This window comes from Chaetura pelagica, unplaced genomic scaffold (assembly GCF_000747805.2).
Source record: "Chaetura pelagica isolate M959 unplaced genomic scaffold, ChaPel_1.0 scaffold273, whole genome shotgun sequence".
Lineage (NCBI taxonomy): Eukaryota > Metazoa > Chordata > Aves > Apodiformes > Apodidae > Chaetura > Chaetura pelagica.
Window position 1 is genome coordinate 1,175,492 of NW_009952828.1, and position 25,496 is coordinate 1,200,987.

Here is a 25,496-nt window from a genome sequence, read left to right on the forward strand (position 1 = left end):
GTCTCTTGAGAGAAGTGAATTTGCAGTTGATTTTCAGAGGATGTGAAGTTTACCTTCCAGTTGTGACTCACCTTTCCCCCCCGCCCCCCTTCTTGTAACTGTAATGCAGATAGATAGGTTTGGAGATGACATCCTTTTGTCGTTGGGTTTTTCCAGATACTGAAATGTTGTTCCAGGAAAGGTGACATGTCACCCTTCTCTTTAAGCTAAGACTTTCTTGTTTCTTCTGGGGTTTTACTGCCTCAATTCCACAATTTCCTTTCTTTATCCGTTGAATTATCTCTGAATTTTCCCAAGGTATTTCAGCATAGGTGTTCAGCTGGCTGATTTAAGACACTGTAAGCTGAGATCCCACAGGATTTACAGATTCACTTTCAAGACCCAGTTTTTCAATGACAGACTTTGATTTTGTGCACCTATCTGGTGTTTAGATGCCTTAGCAAGGCACTGATGGTTTCCTCCCCTCCTCCTGAAATGTGAAGGAGACTCCATGAGAAAGTCAGTGTACTAAGCAAAAAAAGTAAGTCTTGCAATAAATCAGGAAAGAGCAAATTTGCCTTGTATTTCTTGATCTTGTGTTTCCTGAGCCTTGTCTGCAGAAGTGTCAGTAATCTCATTCCTGGAGCTGATAGTGGAAAACCTGGAGGAGACAGGTGGGGAGAAGAGTGTTTATGCATTTAACAAATCTTTTTATCTTTTTGTTTTCTTGATTCTTAGTAAGCAACATCATCACAATTTCAGTGATTTAAGGAGTTTGTGCCTCTGAAGACAGCTTTCTTAAAGGCTGTTGTCAAACAATTAAATCTCTTATCTGTGTTTTGTCAGCAGGAGAGATAATATTTGGTGTTGAATAGATATCCTAATCTAGGAAAATGAGTAGTTTAAAAAAAACCCAACAACAAACCACAAGTTTCATCTGCCTTTTGGCTGTTTCCATCTTCAAAATCCCATTTTCCCCCACTACAACCAGCTCTGTATCCCTCTAAATTTGAGTGTGAGTGGAAGTGCAATACTTTATCAAGTGTGAGATTTGAGTCACAGGAACCGTTTTGATCTGCTCTAAAATAAGAGGTTTGGCCTGTTGACAGTGAACATGGTCAGTAATGTTTAAGCTCCGCAAGGGGTATCTGTTCTCCCTTTTTTAGCACTCTGTGCAGATTGTTAGCTATAAGGAAGTTGTCTTGGAGCTTTACTAGAAGCCACACGAGTTTTGTATCCAGCTCCTCTTATCAGCAGGCGTTGGATTGTAAAGTAATATAAAGCTGGGGTGTTTGGCAGTGGGTGCAGTCACAGAGTGGGTTTCAGGAGTCACCCACAGGGGCCAGGTGGTTTTGCTGCTTTAGCACAGGGACCACAACATGTGTCCTTGCTGCTTGTGCTGCCTGCTGAGGCCTTTGCTCACACAGCAGTGATACTTACCCGAGGCTTAGCAATAGCTCTGCAGGTTCTCTCTTCTCCAGCCTTCAAGACAGAGGAGCTGGACACTGCTCTTCTTCACTTAAATCTCTTCTATCTGCAGCTTTGCAATATTGGATATTGCTGTGGTGTCTTTTGGGGAGAGTGGAATAGAGAGGGTGAGATGGTGTTTATCACTAGAACACTACATGGATTCTGAACTGTGGCAACATGATTTGGCAGTAGGTGATGCTGCCAGATAAGCCTGCATCTAGAATAAAAGAACAGCTGGGTGAGTTGCTAACTGTAACTTAACCCAGGAGGGTGGGAGGGGGATGGGAACAGAAGGATTAGGCAACTAATCAAAAGTGGAAGGAATTGGACCAAAAATTTTGAAGTATGAATATCAGGGGTATAGTAAGTCTCACCCTACACTTTAATTGTTGCTGTCCACTGCAGGTTTTAGCACTGGAGTTTAGTGTAGCTCTGGCTAAACAGTGAACTTGCTACAACCCCCATGTGTTTTTGTAGTAGGGCCCTTGAACATCACATCACAGGCTGTAGCAGTTGGTGTTCACCCTGTCCATGTTTCTGTCCCCTTGATGCAATTGGCTGGGTCCTAGATAAGCCCCTGTCTCTCCAGTGGCCAGTGATTTTTCTCAAAGCAGTGGTTGTAACACTGGGCTTAGGGTTTTATTATGTAGCTAGGTTAAAAAAAAAACCCACAAACAAACAAAAAAAACAAGCAAAACCCCCCCAAAACCTAAATCAACCTATGAAAATTCCATGTGACTGCTTTCCCTGCTAATGCTGCGTTTACTGTCTTCTCATAAATTTGATTCATTGGCAGCTGGGCTGGGGAATATTGACAGCTTTGAATAATGTTTCTGTTCAGGGTGTTCTGTTTGGTTTGGTTTTTTTTTCCCCTCCAATTTTTCTAGTGCTAGCAGGATTAGAAATTATTGAAGCCACATGTGTGAAGCACGATGGTGGCACAGCAGCTACTCTGGCACCTTGGGATGGCTCAGAGCATGGTCCAACAGCACCAGGAGAAGGGCAGGAACACACCAGGGGACAGTTCAGCAGCTGCAAAGGGGCAGCTTGTGGCTGTGGGGTCAGTGCAGTGCTCTTAGCTGAACAGCTTGCTGGCCTGGCAAGATGGAGATGTATTTGTGCTCTCAGACCCTCCTGCAAGCCAGTTTAGCTCCCTGAGCTGGCAGAAAGCTGCCTGTTCTTTGGGACAGGAGAGCAAAAGCTGTCCTTGCTGCAGCTGCCTGTGGCACTCCAGCTTGGATTGCTTCTTGTGTGCTCAACCTCCTTATCTTGTTTGTTTTTTAGATGGCAACATTTTTTTTAGGGTAGATAACATCTTAGTGTTTGTAAACCTGTGGTGCTGCCCAAATGGGACTTGTAAATACACATTCTGCCTTCTCCTACCTGTTGCTGCAGATAAACTTGAGTTCTCCAACTGCACAGATGGCTTCTTTTATCTTAATATTTGCCTTGTCTGAAGGGGATCAGTTTACTTAATTTGTCTAATTCGTAATCCCATCTCAGTGGGATCTATAAGCACAGGCTCTGTACATGTTGGTTGTAGAATTGCTTTTGTTGATGTGTAAGTCATCCCCTCCCCTCCTCCCTGCTCTGCTAAATTGAGTATTGGCCTAACTCTGTAAAAGGGCTTAAGATTATATTCATGCTAGATAGGGTCGATTTTTAATAAAAACTAGGAAACAAATAAACCAGCCTAGCTGTAAACTGCTGCATATTCTTTTTTAATTTCCAACCTGTAGAACTGGATGGTACTCACTTAAAATAATTTTGGGTTTTGTTTCATTTTTTTCTCCATTGCAACTGACATCTTCCCCTGAGGAAATATTTGTTGTCTTGGCAGCCTGTTGCATAATTCAGGACAGATGATTCCTGCTTGATAAACTTAGTTTTGGTTGAATCAGTACTTGACAGAACAAGGATCCCTGTTGCCATCTGTTAATACTGTCTTTTGATTTTTCCCCTCCCCAATATCTGTAAATACATCCAGAATCTATATATAAAATAAATTTTTATATTGTGTTTCTTCCTGCTTGTGGTACAAAGCTTCGGGTTGGAAACTTTCTTCTTTTGTGGAGGAAAAGATTGAATTATAGGAGATAGAGTTGTAGTTTTTGGTGCAGTAGAGGGATGTGTGTGCACAAGATATTAGAATTTTTTCTAATCCTTGTCTATGATTCACTGTAAAACCATAAGAAGGTGTTTGGGTGCAGTTCTTCAGGCTCTTTTTGGTAAGTGGATGTATTTTGACCCTTAAAAGGGTTAGACTGTAGGTGAAACAGGAAAGAGCTAAATTAGTCTCCAGCTGCCCTCCAGCCAGAGGAAATGGTCTTGCTACTTTTTGTGGTAGTGACCCAGCTTGTACAGGTAGGAAAATTGAAATATTTATTTAAATGAGCAGCCAGAATACAAATAAAAGCTTGCTCAGTTTATTCCACTTCATAACACAGCTTGTGCTGTGTGTTGTAAATACATACCCATGTGAAGTATTTTCCTTATCTTTGGGTTAGGAGTGCACACCTGGTTCATGCAGTTATATACCATGTGTGTCTGAACCTGGTGCCTCATGTCTGTGGATGTCCCTCTTCACACCTTTACTGTCAATTTTGTTATAATTGAGATGTGAACATGTTTTGTGGGAGGCAGCAGACCTGTACTGGCAGTACTGCTTTAAGGTTCTTGCAGCAGCCATGGGGAGATGTGGGTGTGTTGCAAACTTCTCCCTGTGCCTCATCCAGCCTTCTCAGCAGCCACATTTGCAGCCTGCTCTTTTGAGGGCTCTGGCCAAGTCACAGCACAGCCCTGCCAAAGATTGCTCTTTTTGGAGGGGGCACATGCTCTGCCACCTGGGACACTCTGGGGGAAATATCTTTGCCTGGGGTTGCTGCTGAAGAGTGTTGTCAAAGCACGGCCTGACTCCCATGAATTCTGCTGGAGCTGCTGGTTTGGAAATGTCTTGTTAAATTGTAAAATGGTGGAAATGAAAAATCTCACTGTGTTGCCACTGTTTATATTGCATGAGAAAGTGAGTACCACAGAGTATTAAAACCAAGTAGGGAGGTTAGGCTTAGTCACCTGCAGCAGATTTCCTCAGGAGAAGAAACTATTGAACCTTTATGCATGTTTGCTCCAGATTTTAGGTTTGCTTTAAAAATGTTGAGGTTAGCCATTGCTGTGACTGTACTTACCAGGCAGTTGCTGGGCTCCCTGTTCTTTTGCCCTTTGCTGGCTTATAGATGCAGATTTCCCCTTAGGTTTGCATTTTACTTGATTTTTCTGCTTAAGTTCCATTTAGCTTTTTACTTTGAAGCAGAAATAAATTTAGTAAGTTAAGAATTCACTGTTGCTTTATTGTGTGTATCAGAAAAACTTAATATTTTGGAAACTCAAGCCTATGAAAAGAGTTGAATTTCTTGTAAAGTAGAGCTTGCTTTATCCTTTAGAAGAAAACTGTTTTGCTCACTCTCTTCTGCCTCCTTTTTTTTGCAAGCCCATGTACCTTCTCATCCTTTATTTGAGGTGTAACTGTAGGACAGATTGTCTCCTTCTACGCTAAGGTATTGTCACAGGAAATGAGAAGGGTTTAGTTGCAGCTAAAAATTTGTTGAATAGTTCTGTATTGCTTGCTTATTCAAAATTCCCTGAAGTGGAGTGAGGAGGAGAATTGTTATTTTTGATGGGATAGCAGCTGCAGGAGTGAAAAAGCTGCATTTTAAGAAATATGGGAATGACAGCAGCTTAAAAATGGTAACACCTGGTGTGTTTATGTTTGTAAATACTAGAGAGCACTCACTGACTTGGCTTCACCTCCTTATATTCACCCCACAGTGCAGACAGAGGAACAGGTTAGTCTGTTTTGAAATGAGTTCTGCTGATGGGAGTCACTTTGTCCTTACAGTTGTCTGGAGTTATTTTTGGATTACATAAAAGGGGAGTGTGGTGCAGGTTTCCCTGCTTTTATCAGTCAGTTGAGACAGTCACGGGCAGCCCTGTGCTGTATTTACCATGCAGGGATAAATCCTAAATTCACCAATGTGAGAGACATGCCACTAACTCATGGTGTTTCCTCTGGTTGTAGAGAAGGTGCAGCTAGGGAAAACCCTGGGTTTTTCTACTAAGTAGTTTGAGGGTTAAAAGAACAAGTTGAGTCATCTCTCAGTAAGAAGAAGACCAAAAAGAACCCCGAGTTAGCTTAGCACTGGGATAAAAATGCTTCCTTCAGAGTTTAACCTTCTTGAGAGGTTTGGGTGAAAATTACTTGGTGAAAAAGATTGAAACTAGAATGAGATACCATGTAGAGAAAATAGGCAGTTAGATGGTCTTACATGGGCAGAGTAGTGCCAAATATTGAAGATCTGGGGGAAACAAACGTTTGGTGTTTCTGTACTGAAAAGTTCTGATTCTCAAAGCCAGTTCTTTGAGTGGATGTTTGACTGTAGGCAAAGGAAGGAGAGACTTCTTGGACTCAAGGAAGAAATTTTTGCAGTGAAGGTGGTGAGATGCTGGCCAGGGAAGCTCTGGATGCCCCATACCTGGAAGTGTTAAAGGTCAGATTGGATGGTGGTTGGAGCAATCTGAAAGATACTGAAAATATGTCTGTGCTCATTGTGGAAGGAGATGCATTAGGTGATCTTTAAAGGTCTCTTCCAACCCAAACCATTTTGTGATTCTAGTCTCTGCACCTCTAATGAATACTATGAGCAGAGTGGGTACAACTCCTGTGTGTCCCTGACACTTTTTGTACAACCCTTTCACCTGCCCTAGGGACAACCCAGGACCTGGAGTCCATATCTCCAGATGGAGTTGAAGTGCACATGCCTTTGAAGGACTTTGAGTGCTCTCCAGGTGCTTGGACATGGAAGGCTCATGGCATCCTTAGTTTGAAAATAAATTGGAGGATTTTTGCTTTTGAATTAGGAAGAGGAAGGCTCTTACGAGTTGGAAGAGGAGGTGAGGGTGGGAAAGTAAGTTGTACAAGTGTCTACTTTCAGTAAAAGAAAAACTGCAATTTGATTAAGCAGCATTCAGCTGTAGATAAGTTTTGTTTAGAGCTGTGGCAGCAAACAGCACATGCACACACAGGTTTGCTGTCTTCAACCTTATAGGAGGATTTCAGCTGGTTCAGAAGTGTCACCTCTTTGCTGGAGCTCCTGGTGTACCTGGCACAAGAGGAGCGTTCCTGGCACACAGCATCCTAAAATTTGACCTCTTATGTGTTAGTTTGAGATGTTGATTCAACCTCTGTAGGTGAGGATTGCTTTGTTTGACATTCCTGTGTGCTTGGATAGACAATATATAGGTGTACGCACAAAAAGTCCAATTCAGGTGGAAAATGCCCCCTTGCCAGCCCTGGCTCAGGGCTCACAGGCAGCAGCAAGGAGAGGAGCCTGGAGTGTGTGTTCCTGCTGCTGGAAACCTCTTTTTTTTTTTTCCCCCCACAGGATTTTTCCGTGCATTTTTTTCCCATGTATTTCTTTAATTTCCCATGTAGGTGACTGTTTAAGTCATGGATTGATCTTATTCTCTACTGATCTGAGCACAAAAGCAGGATTACTCTTAGTCAACAACAACTTTGGGTGTTAGTTAAGTAGCTAAATGTAATTGCTCTGTTATCTGTGATGTTTGGGTAGGGTTTTTCTGGTGATGGTTTTTTATTTTTTAGAATTTGGAAGGAATTCTGCTTTTTGGGTGTGGGGTAAAATTGGTGTTGCTTTCATGATAATACCTGTCTTCTGTGTAATCTGACCAGTTATCCAAATCTGATCCTGGGGTTTAATCTCATACGTCCTGACGTCCGTGATATGTTTCTGAGTAAACAGATCTTCCTTAACTTAGAAAGTAAATGATGAGCCTGACTTTCACGTCTTAAAGCAGAGTGCACTGCAGGCTGGGTTCTCTTAATCATTTATGCTTGCTTCATCTTCATCCAGCTGTTCACTCTGTTGTGCTGTAGCCCTAAATTTGCACGTCTGCTGTTGGAGTGTAGAGTTATCAACACTTGTGGTGTGCAGGAGACATGGACTAATCTGATGAGTCTTGTTTGCTCTATGGTAATTTCAAACAGATGCAAGTACTTATTAATCTTCCTTCAGTTTTATTCCAACTTCAGCAGGCAAGGCTCATTTATTTTGTTAATTTGCTGTGAATGTACTGTTGTTTCCTGTCTGAATTGCATACATCTCATTCAGCCTGAAGTTTTAATTTGAAGATTGTATGCTTGACATCTGAGGCACTTCAGCAGGGCTCGAAATTCCCCTTGCCATCTGTAGATGCCACAAGGCAGGTGCTTCCTTGGTGAAGCTGGTATATTCAAAATACATCTGCTAAGGAGGGCAGATGTATTTTAATACAAATAATGTTCTTCCTGCTGTCCTCTGAACAGTCTTCCTTTGATTCATTCAAGCCAAGGATGGATTTCTGTCTTGTTCTCAGTGAGTGCGTAACCTTCTCCTCTTCATCTGATGGAACAACACAAGCGTGGCAGGTGCAGTGGCCCAGAACTGTTCACTCTTATTAGTGTTTACAAATAACCTTCCCAGCGTGGAGAGTCCTCAGCAATCATTAAAGGAGTAAGAAGTGAGAGCTCTTGCCACCTCTCGAGCTATTCTGTCCCTCAGTATCTGAAGGCATGAATTTGTGCTGGAAATGCTGGGTGGTTTTAGAGGAATCCTCCAGTTCAGGTGGAAGTCACAATAATGTTCTGATCAGAACAGTGGGTTTTTTTCTGCTAATATTTTTCTTGCAAGTAGCTCTCATGCTGAGAGGCTGGAGAACGTCAGTTGTGTGAGTGTGTTTACGTGTGTGGGGCTCATAAAGCATCTAAGAATGTAAGAGGATTGCAGAGATTGAATAATTATCTGGGTTGCTGTATGGCTTTCACCCTAGGAATATATAAATATTTTGATTATACAGCATGTATCAGTTTGTTTTTAATGATTGATTCATGTTTAGAAGAGAGACGCTTATGGTTTATGTTTGCATTTTATACTTATTTTAATCATGCTTTGTTTTTGTTTTTGTTTTTTTGTTTTGGTTTTTTTTTAATTGCAGCAGCTGTTGCCGGGTAAAAAGTTTTGGGAATCTGATGATTCCAGCAAAGATGGACCAAAAGGGATATTTCTGGGAGATCAGTGGAGAGACAGTGCTTGGGGAACATCAGGTAGCTCAATTATTTACTTAATTTAGTTGGGGTTGAATACAGAAATGTACAACACGTCTGCTCAAAATTGCTAGCCTGTCTGGATGACAGAGCTGTTAAAAAATCTTTAAGAACATCCACTTTACATGCCAGAAGACTAATAGAAAAAGTCACATGGCTTTGTGATAGAGGTAAAAGATGTCCATAGTTATAAAAAGATTGTCTAATGTGTACAGGTGTATCCTCATCTTGATCTGCTTAAAAATTTGAAATTGCCATTGGAGTTTCAATTTAAAGTTTTTGATGTATTTTCTCTCTTGGGATGGATTATTTGAAGTTTGAACAAAGATATTATGGAACAAGATTAGTGGGAAAAAAACCAACAAACCAACAATCAAAAGCCTACCCCATATTTTTTTGAATGCTAAACCAACCAACCAAAATACAACATTCATTTTAAAAAGGAAAAAAATATTTTGAATTAGTAGTGTTATGAAGTTTTATCTGTCAAGAATATTGTTTTTGGATCAGAGACTCTGCCTTATTTTGAATTTGAAGGCATAGTGTTCAGGTTGTTTTAGTTAAATGGCAATAAAATCACATGCATGTGCTGAATCTGAACTGCTAAAGTGTTTTTTTTTTTCTGTGCTTTCTGTGTGTAATGAATATGCTCCTTAAACACTCCTGAGTCTCTTGTGCAGTTTCCAAACAACTCCCCAGAACTGCAGCTCCAGGGGAGATGTGATCCAAAGCACGTTCGCTGTTGTGTGGGGCTTTTTCCCTGCTGAAAACATCCGTTATTAGAGTGAAGGTGTCAAGATAATAAGGGCATTTTTTCATTGTTTAAATTTCAAAATGGCTGTGAGAAGGGGATAAAGCTGCTTAAAATCTGATGGGTTGAGTCTAGCAGTCTGGTGGGTACTGGGGAGATCTTGGGGAGCTGCTGCCTCCAGCTGCCTGACTCTTCTGCCCACAGGAGCAACAGCATCCAGCCCTCAACAGCAGCTTGTGCCTGGCAGTGCTGATACAAACTGAAGTTGAGGGTGGATTAAAAGGCTGAGCCAGACTCTAAATAGCAACAGCTGAGGAGACTTTCTCCTTTGCTGCCTCTGTTGTTGGGCTGGTTACATCCACCAGACATCTGGGGGAGGTAACCTCCTACACTGGCTGATCACAGATCTCCATGAGTCAAAACCTTTCGTCTCATCTCTTCCTTTGTTTATTCTCAATTTATCCTGTGCACTTCACAGCCTTTATTCCTGAGCCATGGCCTGCACTGCTCCCTGAGTCAGGAGAGTCAGTTTTTCCCCTTTTGCTCATCTAAAATGAAGAGAACAGCCATGGTCTGGGCAGTTGTTCATGTCACTGCCCCAGAGCAAGGAGCACAACTTGGAGCAGGGGTGTGGAAGTGTCTTTGGCCAGAAGACTTGTTTGTTCCATGAACAGTGGAACTAAGGAAGCCTGGCTTTCTGTAAAATGCCCCTTGTTCCTTCCATTTCCAGTGTCTCCACAGCATGCACTGCAGTCCTCCTATCTGGCCTTGGTTCTTCACTGCTCTGCCTTCAACTTGTAGTTGTGAAGCATTTAAAGCCAATACCTCTAAAAGAAGCTGTCCTGTCTGATGCAGATTGCTGCTTTGTTCCTCTCCTGGTGGTACAAGCAGTTATGCAGCACTGCAATGGAAATGTAAAAGTCTCCCCAGTCCACTTCACTTTGTGGCCACACAGATGCTTGTACTGGCTGGAGAGAGAAGGCAGGAAAGTGTAGCCAACAGCAATGACAGGATAGAATTACTTCTCTTTTGACAGCTTATGGCTACTTTATTAGAAAGTTACACCACTGGTATCACTGCATGTCCCTTACACCATTCCCTGGCAACTGCTCTGTTTGCTGCCTGTTAATGACTTGCTGGCTATTGTCAGTCTGAGCAGACAGGAGCAGAGAACTTCTTCCCTTCCCTCTTTGGGATATGTAAGGTCACCTGCCAGCAGTTTTTGCAGAGCTCAAAAGGGCTTGTGGACATCCATCCATAGTCTGCTCTGGCTGGATCTCAAACCCTCATTCTGCCAGGAACATGAAGTGATGGGGCTGATGCAGGAGGGCAGGGCATGAGGAAGAAGAAATTAAGTTCTCAAACTTTCTGGTGGAAATAGCAGCCAAGAGAAACTCTGATCTTGACATGAATATGGCAATTCAAGTGAGCAACAAAGCCAAAGTAGGCTGGTGTAACAGTAGGATGATGTTTTAAATGACAAGCTGATGTTTTTTTCACTGTACTAATGCAACAGTTTTACTAAAATTAAAACCCAGAACTTGTTTTTTTTAATTGCAATCTTAAAGACTTAGATTGCTGAAATTATATGATTTTAGACTTTAAATGTAGATATTGCTTGTACTTATACTATCACTTTTAAAAATCAGAGAGCCATCCTGCTTCTTCTAATGGACATCATCAGAGTCTAGAAGCTGGCACTTAATACAATTAAGACCCTAGAGTATGTATTTAATGACTTGCCTCATTTGAATAGTTGGATCTACTTATAAGAATTACCAATGTTTTTGTTCCAGATCACTCTGTTTCCCAACCAATTATGGTTCAGAGAAGACCTGGTCAGGGGTTTCATGTGAATAGTGAAGTCAACTCAGTGCTTTCACCACGGTCAGAGAGTGGAGGACTTGGAGTTAGCATGGTGGAGTATGTGTTGAGCTCATCTCCTGGAGATTCCTGCCTAAGGAAAGGAGGATTTGTAAGTGTGCCTGATTCTGACACTTGAGTTCCCATTATGTTATTTCCTTTATTTGCTGCTTGCTTTGTTTGTTTGTTAATCCATTCCTAAAGGCAGATGTTTCTTCTTTCTTTTATTTGCTCTTAGTTTAGCTCTCTAAAAATGGGTCAGCCTGCAGTTTAACCACTGTTCTTGACTTAGGGAATGCAGTGTGGGAGATGGTTGTAAAGGCTGCTGATATTCCCTGGTTCTTCAGCTAAGGACAACCAGCTGTAACACCCCATCCAAGCTTGTCTTTGGAAAAAAGTATGGAAATACACCTGAAGTTTTTGAATGAGTGTGTGGCTGCTTTCTTGCTGGCTAAGAACAAAAAGCTCCATGTAATGATGCTAGAAACATAACGTAGCTATAAAAACCACTCCAGCTGGGGAATGCTTTCAAGGGCATATCATTTCCTATGGAGAAATGGCATTAGTCACTGTGCTTGGTGGGGTGGAGTGGGAGCACAGTTGCTGCTGCCTCAAATCTGGAGACGTGGTGAGAGAGGCATAATCAAACCCCATCCCTGTAGCAGGGAAAAGGGGCTGCATCTGAGCTCCACCTCATCAGCTATGTGCTGGATCAGGAATTGTTGAAAAACATAAAAGCAGAGAGTAGGTTTGTTACTGTTAGGCTGCTGTGCTCATCTCTTCAGGGAGCTGATTTGAGGTTTCCTTCATCCATCCTCTTATTTTTGTCCCTCATTAGCAGGCACCTGATAACCTGTTGAACCCTGAGCCTGAGAGAGATGATTTTTGAGAAATGAACAGTCAGTGGAAGGACCCAATTTATTATCTGAATGAGGAGTTAGAGAGGTCTCTGATCTGCAGCATTGATAGTCAATATGCCAGTTCTGAAATGAAGGGTCTCACTGGTGAATAGCACATTGTGTGGGGGAGAATTTGGCTTCAAATTTGTATTTATAATTGGCATTTCCAAGTCTGCTCTTCAGTATTAAGGAAGCATAATTTAAGAAGTATCAGAAGATGATTGCTTTCAAAACATTTTTCTTCTCAATAAGGGGGGGGAAATCTCTCCCTCTCCAAGTAGGGAGAGTGGAACATCAATTCAGTTGATATGGTGTTCAAATGCCCTGTTTTGTACAGAGTACTTTTCCCTGAAATGAAGTGGCAGACAGGGTTTGAGTGTCTTTGTGACAGCACCAAAGCTGTCTCTGACAAATGTGTTTATATGCCCCTTGCTGTTTTTTTATCATAAATTAAGTTGTTTTTCCTCTCCCTTTCGTTGTTCAAAACTCTCCCCCTGGCATAATCACCCTTTATTCTTCTACCAAGTGAAATAAAATGAAGACATTAAGGTCAGGAATGCTGCAGATGTAATACCACTCATAAAATGCTTAACAGAACAGAAATCCTTTTTTATCTTTTTTTTTCTTTCTTTTGTCCCCCTAAAAATGTACTTTAGGATGATGTGAACCACTGATGGAGCTAGTGATTGACCTGAGTGCTCTGAAATGAGCCATGTTTTGGAATTCACTGTGCAAATCGCAGTAATGTCTCCCCAAAATGAGGTGACCCTTTTCTGCTCAAATACATGCACTTGCCCAATCAATTACTGCATCTTTGACACTGAGCCAGTGACATTCAGGGAGACCCTAACTCAGTTTATACCCTTCAATACATGCTGTTGTATTCAAAAATTTGTGAGTTAATTTTACAGTGCTGAAGTCCCACCTAGAAAGAGGATTTAGAGAAGTATTCTCTAAAATTATTTTGGGGTGGGACTTTTGGAGCCTGTAGAAGCAGACCCTGGATTGTTAAGTGGAAGAAAGTGTTGTCGATAGATAAAACCTTTCTTGAAGGAGTGAGAACTAATTCTCTTATTTCCTTGATTATGATGGATTATTTTGCCTTTTTAACATATTTATTCATAAGAACTAATGTTTGCAAATGACTTTTGGTGATGTGTATCTTTGATTTGTTACCATCTCGGAATAAAAGCAAAATGGAGCTGAAAACTAAGCTTATTAAAATAATGTCTCTCTTGCCTAGGGGCCAAGGGATGCAGAGAATGATGAGAATGACAAAGGGGACAAGAAAAATAAGGGCACATTTGATGGCGATAAATTAGGAGATCTGAAGGAGGAGGGGGATGTGATGGATAAAACAAATGGTTTGCCGGTGCAGAACGGAATCGACGCAGATGTCAAAGACTTCAGGTATGGGCAGTGTTAGTTAATAATTAATCAGTGTCACACTTAGCACAGAAAATCTTTGGAAAAAAAAATAGTTGTGGTGAGAAAGTCCTGGAGTCATTGAAGGCAGTGTCCTAAGGACGCTGTGACACTGTGCCCAGGAATACTGTGAAGGTGGAGGGTGACATGTGACGTCACAGGTCTCATCTGTGCAGACCTAGTTCTATATCATAGAATCATAGAATGTCTTGTGTTGGAAGGGACTTCTAAAGGTTCCCTAGTCCACCCCGCCTACAATAAGCTGGGACATCTCCAACTAGAAAAGATTGGTCTGAGCCTCATCAAGCCTGACCTTGAATGTCTCCAGGGGTGGTGCCTCCACCACCTCTCTAGGCAACCTGTTCCAGTGATCCACCACCTTCATATTATAGTACTCCTAATGTCCAACCTAAATCTACCTTTTTCCAGCTTAAAACCAATACCCCCTGTCCTATCATTACATTCCTGTGTGAACAGCTCTTCCCCAGCCTCCTTATAGGCCCCTTTCAGATACTGGAAGGTCTCTATGAGGTCCCCCCAGAGTCTCCTCCTCTTCAGGCTGAACAACCTGATCTGTTGGCCACATTTCTTTTGATGCAGCCCAGGATGTGCTTGGCCTTCTGGGCTGCAATTGCTCATTCGTGGCTCATCTCCTGGTTTTGATCCACTAGTACCCCCAGGTCTTTTCTCCTCCTCTTCAGGCTGAACAACCTGATCTGTTGGCCACATTTCTTTTGATGCAGCCCAGGATGTGCTTGGCCTTCTGGGCTGCAATTGCTCATTCGTGGCTCATCTCCTGGTTTTGATCCACTAGTACCCCCAGGTCTTTTTCCACAGGGCTGCTCTCTATCAGGTCTTTCGCAAGCCTGTATTGATGTCTCTGGTTTTCCAGGTGCAGGACAACAAAACTTCATGAGGTTTACCTGGGCCCATTTGTCCAGGTCCCTCTAGATTATATTGTAAATATAATTGTATTGTATTGTTTTGAACTTGTTTCTTGTAGCTCTCAAGAGATTAAAGCCTTCAGAAATTGTGGCTATTTGTGTCATCAATGCATTTGTATTTCTTGCTGTTTTACCTGCTCACCATGTCTCGTGTTGACACGTAGGGAAACTAGAAGCAAAATAAATTTGCTGTGAGGGCTGTCCTGCTGGCCCTTGCATTGAGATGAACCATGTCCCACTTGAGTCCAACACTTCTGTTAAGTAACCAGGAAGCCAGGGCACCTACTTTAGGAAGGTTTCAGGTGAGGTACCGTGCCAGAGTATTACCTGGTTAATGATTACCAGAAAGCTTTATGAAGAAATAATGTTAGCATTTCTGAAGTCCTGGCCTGTTATGGCTGACTCTCCTCAATTGAGAGAAAAAAAGAAGCTGAAATTTCTCCATATTTGTATTTTAACAATTCATTGAGGCAGGAGGGCTGGGGTTTTGTGAGAGGTTTTTTTTAATTTTTGTTTTAAATACATAAATTGTTTGGTAGAATTAATTTAAGGAGCTATTTCAGATCCTTCTTTTTTTCCCCCCTTTATCACACCATCTACAAGCACTTCTGGTGAGTGCTGGTGTCTGTTACTGTTAATCAGTGGTGTGACACTGTTCAGTGGACGTGCTTAGTGACAAGTATCTTTTCTTTCTGCCCAGCCGTACACCTGGGAACTGCCAGAACTCTGCTAGTGAAGTCGATCTCCTGGGTCCAAACCAGAATGGATCAGAGGGCTTAGCCCAACTGGCCAGTACTAATGGTGCCAAGCCAGTGGAGGACGAGAAATGGCATTAGTCACTGTGCTTGGTGGGGTGGAGTGGGAGCACAGTTGCTGCTGCCTCAAATCTGGAGACGTGGTGAGAGAGGCATAATCAAACCCCATCCCTGTAGCAGGGAAAAGGGGCTGCATCTGAGCTCCACCTCATCAGCTATGTGCTGGATCAGGAATTGTTGAAAAACATAAAAGCAGAGAGTAGGTTTGTTACTGTTAGGCTGCTGTGCTCATCTCTTCAGGGAGCTGATTTGAGGTTTCCTTCATCCATCCTCTTATTTTTGTCCCTCATTAGCAGGCACCTGATAACCTGTTGAACCCTGAGCCTGAGAGAGATGATTTTTGAGAAATGAACAGTCAGTGGAAGGACCCAATTTATTATCTGAATGAGGAGTTAGAGAGGTCTCTGATCTGCAGCATTGATAGTCAATATGCCAGTTCTGAAATGAAGGGTCTCACTGGTGAATAGCACATTGTGTGGGGGAGAATTTGGCTTCAAATTTGTATTTATAATTGGCATTTCCAAGTCTGCTCTTCAGTATTAAGGAAGCATAATTTAAGAAGTATCAGAAGATGATTGCTTTCAAAACATTTTTCTTCTCAATAAGGGGGGGGAAATCTCTCCCTCTCCAAGTAGGGAGAGTGGAACATCAATTCAGTTGATATGGTGTTCAAATGCCCTGTTTTGTACAGAGTACTTTTCCCTGAAATGAAGTGGCAGACAGGGTTTGAGTGTCTTTGTGACAGCACCAAAGCTGTCTCTGACAAATGTGTTTATATGCCCCTTGCTGTTTTTTTATCATAAATTAAGTTGTTTTTCCTCTCCCTTTCGTTGTTCAAAACTCTCCCCCTGGCATAATCACCCTTTATTCTTCTACCAAGTGAAATAAAATGAAGACATTAAGGTCAGGAATGCTGCAGATGTAATACCACTCATAAAATGCTTAACAGAACAGAAATCCTTTTTTATCTTTTTTTTTCTTTCTTTTGTCCCCCTAAAAATGTACTTTAGGATGATGTGAACCACTGATGGAGCTAGTGATTGACCTGAGTGCTCTGAAATGAGCCATGTTTTGGAATTCACTGTGCAAATCGCAGTAATGTCTCCCCAAAATGAGGTGACCCTTTTCTGCTCAAATACATGCACTTGCCCAATCAATTACTGCATCTTTGACACTGAGCCAGTGACATTCAGGGAGACCCTAACTCAGTTTATACCCTTCAATACATGCTGTTGTATTCAAAAATTTGTGAGTTAATTTTACAGTGCTGAAGTCCCACCTAGAAAGAGGATTTAGAGAAGTATTCTCTAAAATTATTTTGGGGTGGGACTTTTGGAGCCTGTAGAAGCAGACCCTGGATTGTTAAGTGGAAGAAAGTGTTGTCGATAGATAAAACCTTTCTTGAAGGAGTGAGAACTAATTCTCTTATTTCCTTGATTATGATGGATTATTTTGCCTTTTTTACATATTTATTCATAAGAACTAATGTTTGCAAATGACTTTTGGTGATGTGTATCTTTGATTTGTTACCATCTCGGAATAAAAGCAAAATGGAGCTGAAAACTAAGCTTATTAAAATAATGTCTCTCTTGCCTAGGGGCCAAGGGATGCAGAGAATGATGAGAATGACAAAGGGGACAAGAAAAATAAGGGCACATTTGATGGCGATAAATTAGGAGATCTGAAGGAGGAGGGGGATGTGATGGATAAAACAAATGGTTTGCCGGTGCAGAACGGAATCGACGCAGATGTCAAAGACTTCAGGTATGGGCAGTGTTAGTTAATAATTAATCAGTGTCACACTTAGCACAGAAAATCTTTGGAAAAAAAAAAAGTTGTAGTGAGAAAGTCCTGGAGTCATTGAAGGCAGTGTCCTAAGGACGCTGTGACACTGTGCCCAGGAATACTGTGAAGGTGGAGGGTGACATGTGACGTCACAGGTCTCATCTGTGCAGACCTAGTTCTATATCATAGAATCATAGAATGTCTTGTGTTGGAAGGGACTTCTAAAGGTTCCCTAGTCCACCCCGCCTACAATAAGCTGGGACATCTCCAACTAGAAAAGATTGGTCTGAGCCTCATCAAGCCTGACCTTGAATGTCTCCAGGGGTGGTGCCTCCACCACCTCTCTAGGCAACCTGTTCCAGTGATCCACCACCTTCATATTATAGTACTCCTAATGTCCAACCTAAATCTACCTTTTTCCAGCTTAAAACCAATACCCCCTGTCCTATCATTACATTCCTGTGTGAACAGCTCTTCCCCAGCCTCCTTATAGGCCCCTTTCAGATACTGGAAGGTCTCTATGAGGTCCCCCCAGAGTCTCCTCCTCTTCAGGCTGAACAACCTGATCTGTTGGCCACATTTCTTTTGATGCAGCCCAGGATGTGCTTGGCCTTCTGGGCTGCAATTGCTCATTCGTGGCTCATCTCCTGGTTTTGATCCACTAGTACCCCCAGGTCTTTTTCCACAGGGCTGCTCTCTATCAGGTCTTTCGCAAGCCTGTATTGATGTCTCTGGTTTTCCAGGTGCAGGACAACAAAACTTCATGAGGTTTACCTGGGCCCATTTGTCCAGGTCCCTCTAGATTATATTGTAAATATAATTGTATTGTATTGTTTTGAACTTGTTTCTTGTAGCTCTCAAGAGATTAAAGCCTTCAGAAATTGTGGCTATTTGTGTCATCAATGCATTTGTATTTCTTGCTGTTTTACCTGCTCACCATGTCTCGTGTTGACACGTAGGGAAACTAGAAGCAAAATAAATTTGCTGTGAGGGCTGTCCTGCTGGCCCTTGCATTGAGATGAACCATGTCCCACTTGAGTCCAACACTTCTGTTAAGTAACCAGGAAGCCAGGGCACCTACTTTAGGAAGGTTTCAGGTGAGGTACCGTGCCAGAGTATTACCTGGTTAATGATTACCAGAAAGCTTTATGAAGAAATAATGTTAGCATTTCTGAAGTCCTGGCCTGTTATGGCTGACTCTCCTCAATTGAGAGAAAAAAAGAAGCTGAAATTTCTCCATATTTGTATTTCAACAATTCATTGAGGCAGGAGGGCTGGGGTTTTGTGAGAGGTTTTTTTTAATTTTTGTTTTAAATACATAAATTGTTTGGTAGAATTAATTTAAGGAGCTATTTCAGATCCTTCTTTTTTTCCCCCCTTTATCACACCATCTACAAGCACTTCTGGTGAGTGCTGGTGTCTGTTACTGTTAATCAGTGGTGTGACACTGTTCAGTGGACGTGCTTAGTGACAAGTATCTTTTCTTTCTGCCCAGCCGTACACCTGGGAACTGCCAGAACTCTGCTAGTGAAGTCGATCTCCTGGGTCCAAACCAGAATGGATCAGAGGGCTTAGCCCAACTGGCCAGTACTAATGGTGCCAAGCCAGTGGAGGATTTCTCCAACATTGAGTCCCAGAGTGTCCCGCTGGATCCCATGGAGCACGTTGGCATGGAGCCTCTTCAGTTTGATTATTCTGGCACTCAAGTACCTGTGGACTCGGCCGCAGCCACCGTGGGGCTCTTCGATTACAATTCCCAACAGCAGGTAAAGTGTCAGCCAGTGGTCCTGCCTTCCTGCTCCAGTTCCTCCAGGAGAGTTGTCACAGGGTTAGCATGAGCTCAGGCTTTTTCTTGGTGAGAGGGATGAGCTTTTGGGATGGTTTCATCATCTCTGCTGTCTGCAAGGTGCTGCATGTGTCCTTGGGAGCTTGAGGCAGGAGTTCTACTTGACATGGCCACCTGAACAGCATAAAGGACCTGTAATAAACAGCACATTTCTGTGTATTAGTGATTTTTAGCTTGAGTGGGTTTGCATTGGAGAAGAGCTTTAAATTAGTAAAAACTGCTAAACAAAAAAGCCAAACAAAACCAATCCAACAAAAACCAAACCATCCTCAAGCCCTTAAAATGATATAAAGGTCAAATGACTGTCCAGCCTTGGTGTTGCAGCCCTGCTTTGGGGTCCCCGCACTACTGGACTGGAGCAGACTGAAGGAATGATGAGTTTAAACTCCCTTGCTTGCACTGGAGCGTGGTTTAAAACCCGAGGTCAGAGTCCAATGCTACCAAACTTTTACCTCAGCCCAGTGGGTTTGTTTGACCTTTTCTCCCACACAAGCAGCCCAAGCTTCTCATCCCAGACAAGTGAGGCAAGTCCTTGCTCTGCTGTTGACTCCTTGTGAATGCCAAGCCCAGATCCAACCAACAATAGCTTGTAATCCATTCTTGTTCCTGCTAGTTTGGGTAACAACTGTAAACTTTTATTACCTTTCTTTTGTAACTATGATATTCCTCAAAGAAGAAACAAATCCTTTGTTGTAGCTGATTACAAGAGCATGTAACTAGCCCTGGGTTTCCTGAAATGTCTGATCTTTTTCAGCAAAACAGCCTGTTGGCACTCTACTGAGGAATGGCTGTTGCCAAGTTTGTGCTCAAAGCCCACCTTGAGAGAGTTATCATAGTCTTTCAAGCAATGTAAATATCTATGTTATAGCTTCATCGGTTATTTTATGATATGTTTGGGAGGTTAATGATGGAAAAATTTTTAATGATTAAACTAAATAGCTGCTGTATAGTTTGAAAAGAAAAAAAAAGGCTAGTTTCAAGTGTTTGTTGCACTCTAGGGCCTTGAATGCAAGAATTACTTTCAAACATTAAAACCTGTATTAAAAAAAAAAGTGTGTTAGAGCTAAATAATTGAACTGCTTTTTAAGGAACCGTTAGATATGAGAAGATAATTGCAGGAGTGTGAAGCCTGTAATTTGCATTTTGCTGGTGTTTTCAGTTTACATTAGGCTCATTTATAGGTTCAAGTAGTTTTTATTTGTTTCATCTAGCCTTTAAAAATTAGGATTTAAAATGGCACATAGTTTATGCCTGGCTAGTGGGACTAAGAACTCCTGGAGTGAGGCTGAGCTGGGAAGCCTGCTGGTTTCAGGGGTAATGGCAGCACAGGCTCTGGCTGACCCTGTAGACAGGTCTGCTTTATTTTTCTTTCCTTTATATGAAGTGGATGGGTAATACCATGTAGAGCTGATGTCTCTCCCATGTCATCATGCTTACAGCTTTCTGCGGGTTTGCTGGGGGAGCTGCAGTTCTGTCTTGTCTCTTAAAAGGGTGGATGTTGGAGGGGCAAGGGTGGGCTGGGGGCTGTGAGCCCCCCTCTCCCTCTATGGTGCTCAGCTCCTGGTCGTGCTGACAATAAGCAGGCTGGGCTGGTCAATAAGGTCTGTTACTCTAAAGATTCAGCCTTGTTGGAATAGCTGCTGACACCTCCAATAAATGCAAATGACAGGCTTGTGTAAGGGCTGTAGTAAAGATAAGGATTCACTCTCCTGCCAAACGTGACCTCTCTGTGCACGTGTGTTACTGCAGCAGGGCCTTGCTCAGCCTTCTGTCTGGTTGCTTAGAATCATAAAATCAGAGAATTATTAAAGTTGAAAGGGACCTTAAAGATCCTCAGCTTTCAACCTCCCTGCAGGGCCACCTCACACTAGGCCAGGGTTTTTTTTTTTACCTGTCCCTCTAAAGTAAAGTGTCTGTTTAGAATTATATCTGTTAGACTTAAATATTTACACTTTTTTTTTTTGATTGAGATGTAGAAGAGTTATTTTTGTACTTATATATATATCATTTTTTTCAGTTATAAAATTATTTTTCAAATATAAAAGATGGACGTTTTAACTTTTAAATCCCTTTGTCTCTAAATTAGTATTATTTTTCAAGACATACAAATAAGAGATTTTCCCTGTTTTAGCACCTCATGCCCATATTCACAGGTTTTAAAAGTTTTAGTTTTTTTAAACATATTTTTTTTCATCTCCCCCCTGCAAACTTTCAGGCGTTTTTGGGGTGCTCTTGGAAGCTAACTCAGAAATTCACTTCTTAATAGATGATACCCAGCAGCCAGCATGTTGTGGTGTTTGCTGCTTGCCAGTTATAGCTTGTGTGAAAGGAATCTGTTTTGTTGGCAGTTTAGTCTTCTCCATTCAGTTGTCAGAAGGAAAAATGTCCTGAACAAAAGGATCTCATCTGTTAAAGTGTCTTTCTCAGTCCGTTGGGAAGTGACATCTACTTTGAAGGGATTACAAACGAGTGCAGCTAAAAGCAATATTAAGAAGGGAAGGTCTTAACCACGTGTAATCTGATTAGAGATGTCAGATGTTTATATTGCAGCAGAAACTGGCTTATGGAAATGTAATCTTACGTTGGTCCCATAACTGCATAATGCAGATATGATGTTCTGGTTTCTTGTCATTCCCTGGATGAACCTGCATGTTGCAAATGGTGCCTCATCTGTGTACACGTGGGAGACAGGAAAATAGTCTTGTTTTCTGAAGTGTCAGGTGATCCCACTGAGCTCCTCTGAAACTGTGTCAATTGTAGGTTTTCATTCTAGATGTAATTCCTAATAGGCGAAAATGCTCCATGTGTGCATTTTTAAAACTTCAGCCTCTCTTAGTAAATTCCAGTTAATACTCCTGTTAAAGAAGGTTCTTTTCCATTTTACCACCTACTGGAGATCACAATTTAGTACTGATAAAAAGCTAATTCTTATTTGCATATGTAGTAATGTCCCAAATAAGATGACAGGAAAGCTATTATTGGAGTTTTTCTTTTTTGCTCTTTTGTTTTCTGGAACACAGGTCTTTGCTGTCAGCAGATGGAAGCAGTGCATTGAGGCTTTAATAAGGCAGAGTTATTAAATACGTAGAGATGATGATTCCCAGAGCTCCTGTGGTGTAGGGGCTTATCTAGCTAAGTACAGCCTGAAATTGTAATCGTTTTTGTTGGCTCTGCTTCCATGTGTGCTACAGGCAGTAGGAAATCTGCAGCTGCAGAAGGTTTGAGCTGTTTGCAGTTCCTGCAGGCTTGCAGCAATGGCAATTGAAAGCAGGTAGAGGGAGAGGTCACCGATTTGAGTGACTGCCTGAGTCCTTGGCTTAGATACCAGCCTTTATCTGACCTTTCTTTGGAAGGGAAGCTTCATAAAGGTTTGAGAGGAGGTCTGCAGGCAGGAAGAACCCAGCCCTTCCTCATGCTTGCAGCACAGCGTGAGTGCAGAATGTTTGCGTGTGGCTTTAAAGGAGCTCAGGAACATGGACTGAGGAAGTAAGCTGGAGCTAAGTCCTTAGGTTACCTTGGCTTGAGGATGCAGACATACTCTTGGTGGTTTTTCTAGAGCAGATGTAAGGACTCTTCCCAGCCTGTTCTTTACTCCTCCCTTCTGGAATACCAGGAATTTTAGGTGAAAGAGTATCTTTTCAGTCTCCCTCCTTGAACCTTCAGTAAACTTGGCAGCTGCTGACAGCAGAACGATTTGGATACTGTGGCTTGATTGCAGCAGAAGGAAAATGCACAAAGCTAGTGTGGGTGCTTCTATGTCTGAAAGGTAAATTTAGCAGTCATCAGCTGTGCTCACAAGGGAGGGAGAGGGCGAGCAGACAACAAAAAATACAGCAGCAGCAAGTGAAATATTCATGCTTTCAGTAGCTGTGTATTTTTTTGCTAGTACTTCTAATTTAAAAATGGATCATTGAGATGCATTCAGGAGGTGTGGAAGTCATCACACATATGAACTGAGCACAAGAAAAAGTATTTTCAGGGGAGATAAGTGCTTTTTTGCCCTCAAGACAGGCAGCTAATCCAGCCTTTTCTTCTACTGTTCACCTTGTCAGAATACACATTAATAGACTGGAAAAACAGATCCCAGGGATGCAAAACAATATGAAAAGTAAAGATTTTGGTGAAGAATTTGCAGCTGAAGGGCTCAATACAAAAGTAGACCACAAAAACAAGGACAGCTGTTCTAGATGTATTCCTATTAGCAGTTATGGAGATATGTAGTTTGGTTTTTTCCATATCTTCTGATGCTGATCAGTGAGTAAGATGCTGCTGGAGAGTCCTACAGAGCCAGAATTCCTCATTCCATTTTCTGTAGGTCACCTTGTCCATGATGTCCTTTTTTTAAACTAAAAGATGTCAGTAGAGCATTTGATCCAGCTACTTATGACAGATGGTGTATTAACAAAGATTACACGCACTCAGCTGGGTGTAAGCATGAAGTGTTGTTGAGTGATGTGTTTAAAAAAATAAAACAGAGGTGTGTTCTGCATGAAGACTTCTAGGAATGCTTTACAGCCCTCCTGATCTTAGGCCTGGGGAGGTGATAACATAACTATGGATTTGACATGCTGCTCCATAAGTAGCTCCATAAAAGCCCCAACATCTTCAGGGGTGAACACAGTTGTGACCAGGTTGTTGTCAGATCAGTTCTGGATCTCCTGAGTTCCACATCTTTAATCTGATCCTGAGCCCTTACATGTTATTTTTCCTCCTTTTGAACTTGTAACAAAAGAAGAAAATAGAGGTAGTGTATCACCTACCTTTTTCGTATTTTCTGCCTAAACAGTGTTGTTGCTCATCCTGCTCTCAGGAGAACTGACTCCAATTTTAACCTATAAAAATCACCCCTAATTTTCTAAAAAAATTCCCTGCTTCTTGTTGCTTGTGAGTTTCTGCCAAAAATTTGGGTGGGATTATTATTGCTGCTTCTGACAGCTGAAGTAGCTCACTTGTCTTGTCTGAAAGGAGGGCAGAGATAATAGGTGTGAAAATTGTATAGCATTTAGACCAATTTTTTCCAAGTGAGTGGAGAGAGAAAACATTTCTCACAGCAGTTTGTGGTGTAGCTCACACCTCAGAAATGATCACTTTGGGAAGTAAGTGGGGATGAACATTGCTCCTGGATCGTTTCAGAGTGGCTGTTCAGTTTGTATACCCTTAAATGTTTTAATTAGAGCTGAGAGTTGGTCTGCTAATGATTGATTCAGGGAGTCTTTCACTTAGGTAGAGGCATGTGCTCTGACATAGGAAGCTGGGGAAGTAAGCTTAGGAAGGACCTGGGGTGAATGTAGAAACAAAACCCAAAGCAAAAATACTTTTTCTTCAAAAATTAATGTAATCCTATATTACTTATTTTCCTTCTTACTGAGAATGACTGTTCTCAGAATATTGCCCGTTGCTCCCTAAAATTGTAGTGAGCTGCTTAACTTGTATATGCTTTGGATGACTTAACCAAAAAGTCCCCAGGTCTGATTTCTGTCTGTGGTCAAAGAAGAATTCACATTCCTTGCCTGGTCTCACATGGGAGATGCTGGAGGTGGAAGGTTGGCAGGTAAAGGAAGGATTTTGTCCAGGGGTTTGTGAGCTCCTGAGGCTGGCATCTCAGCAAATGGCTCTTGGGATGGCTCTGTGGCCATCTCAGTGGTATCATCTCCCTTATGAGATGCAGGCTCTACAGCCTGCCTGCCTGGCCCCTGCAGATAGGGACATGGGTTGTCCAGTGGTGTAACTGGGATTTCACTGGTGGTTAGATTTACAAGTGCTCATGGCAGCTACTGACCATCCACAGGCTGCAGTTTGGGGCTATTTGAGGAAGAGCTGGGTAAAAAATGGCTTTCAGGCATTGTACAGAGAAAACCCTGGCTGTGGTTTAGCTGCACTTCAGAAAGACATTTTTTCTTTTGTCTTTTTTTTTTTTTAATAGGTGAATTATCATGGGCAATTGATTTCAAAGAGTTTTAGGGTTTTTTCAATTCCCTTTGAAATGCTTCCCTTGAAAGAGGAGTGTCTGTCATAGAAATCTAGTGGCTGAAAATAAATCTAGTGTAAGGAACTGCTTGAAAAGGAAGGATGAGGTTGCTTTTTGTGCATGAGTAAAGGACCATCTTTGTGCTTTTGTCCCTCCAGTTGTTCCAAAGACCCAATGCACTTGCTGTTCAGCAGCTCACAGCAGCACAGCAGCAGCAGTACGCCTTGGCAGCTGCCCACCAGCCTCACATAGGTAAGTCTTGCATTGAATACCTTCTATTTGATTAGACTTCTGTTTGTCCTCAGTATACATTGGGAAAATGGGAGGGGGGAAAAAAGATCAGTAAGTTTTAGAGAATCTTAAATGTGTTTTTTGCAGCTGGTCATCAACACACAGGCAGAAGTATCTTGTTGGAAGATCTGCTTGAAATATTCTGGGGGGTATCTCTTGTACACTTGAAAAGCTCTAGAGCATTCCTGTCTGGCAGGAATGACACTCTTCCCCTTGTCAAGAGTGCTGCTCAGTAATGAGAGTGTTTTGAAGTACTTGCTCTGAGTGAGGCATGAATTAAGGTGAGAGAAGTGAGGGGAAAATG

The 25,496-nt window shown here is 42.0% G+C and overlaps 1 protein-coding gene across 5 annotated transcripts in view; it reads left to right on the plus strand.

Moving 5' to 3' along the window:
• PUM1 (pumilio RNA-binding family member 1) overlaps positions 1 to 25,496 on the plus strand; it is a 78,186-nt gene that overhangs the window by 16,389 nt on the left and 36,301 nt on the right. For 3 of the 5 annotated variants that reach the window (XM_009995152.1, XM_009995153.1, XM_009995154.1), the window contains exons 3-7: positions 8,497 to 8,605; positions 11,153 to 11,331; positions 13,362 to 13,528; positions 18,583 to 18,853; positions 25,060 to 25,153. In XM_009995152.1, coding sequence (XP_009993454.1) covers positions 8,497 to 8,605; positions 11,153 to 11,331; positions 13,362 to 13,528; positions 18,583 to 18,853; positions 25,060 to 25,153 — 820 coding nt within the window. The remainder of the gene's footprint in view (positions 1 to 8,496; positions 8,606 to 11,152; positions 11,332 to 13,361; positions 13,529 to 18,582; positions 18,854 to 25,059; positions 25,154 to 25,496) is intronic. The other 2 variants (XM_009995155.1, XM_009995156.1) reach the window with 1 other exon arrangement.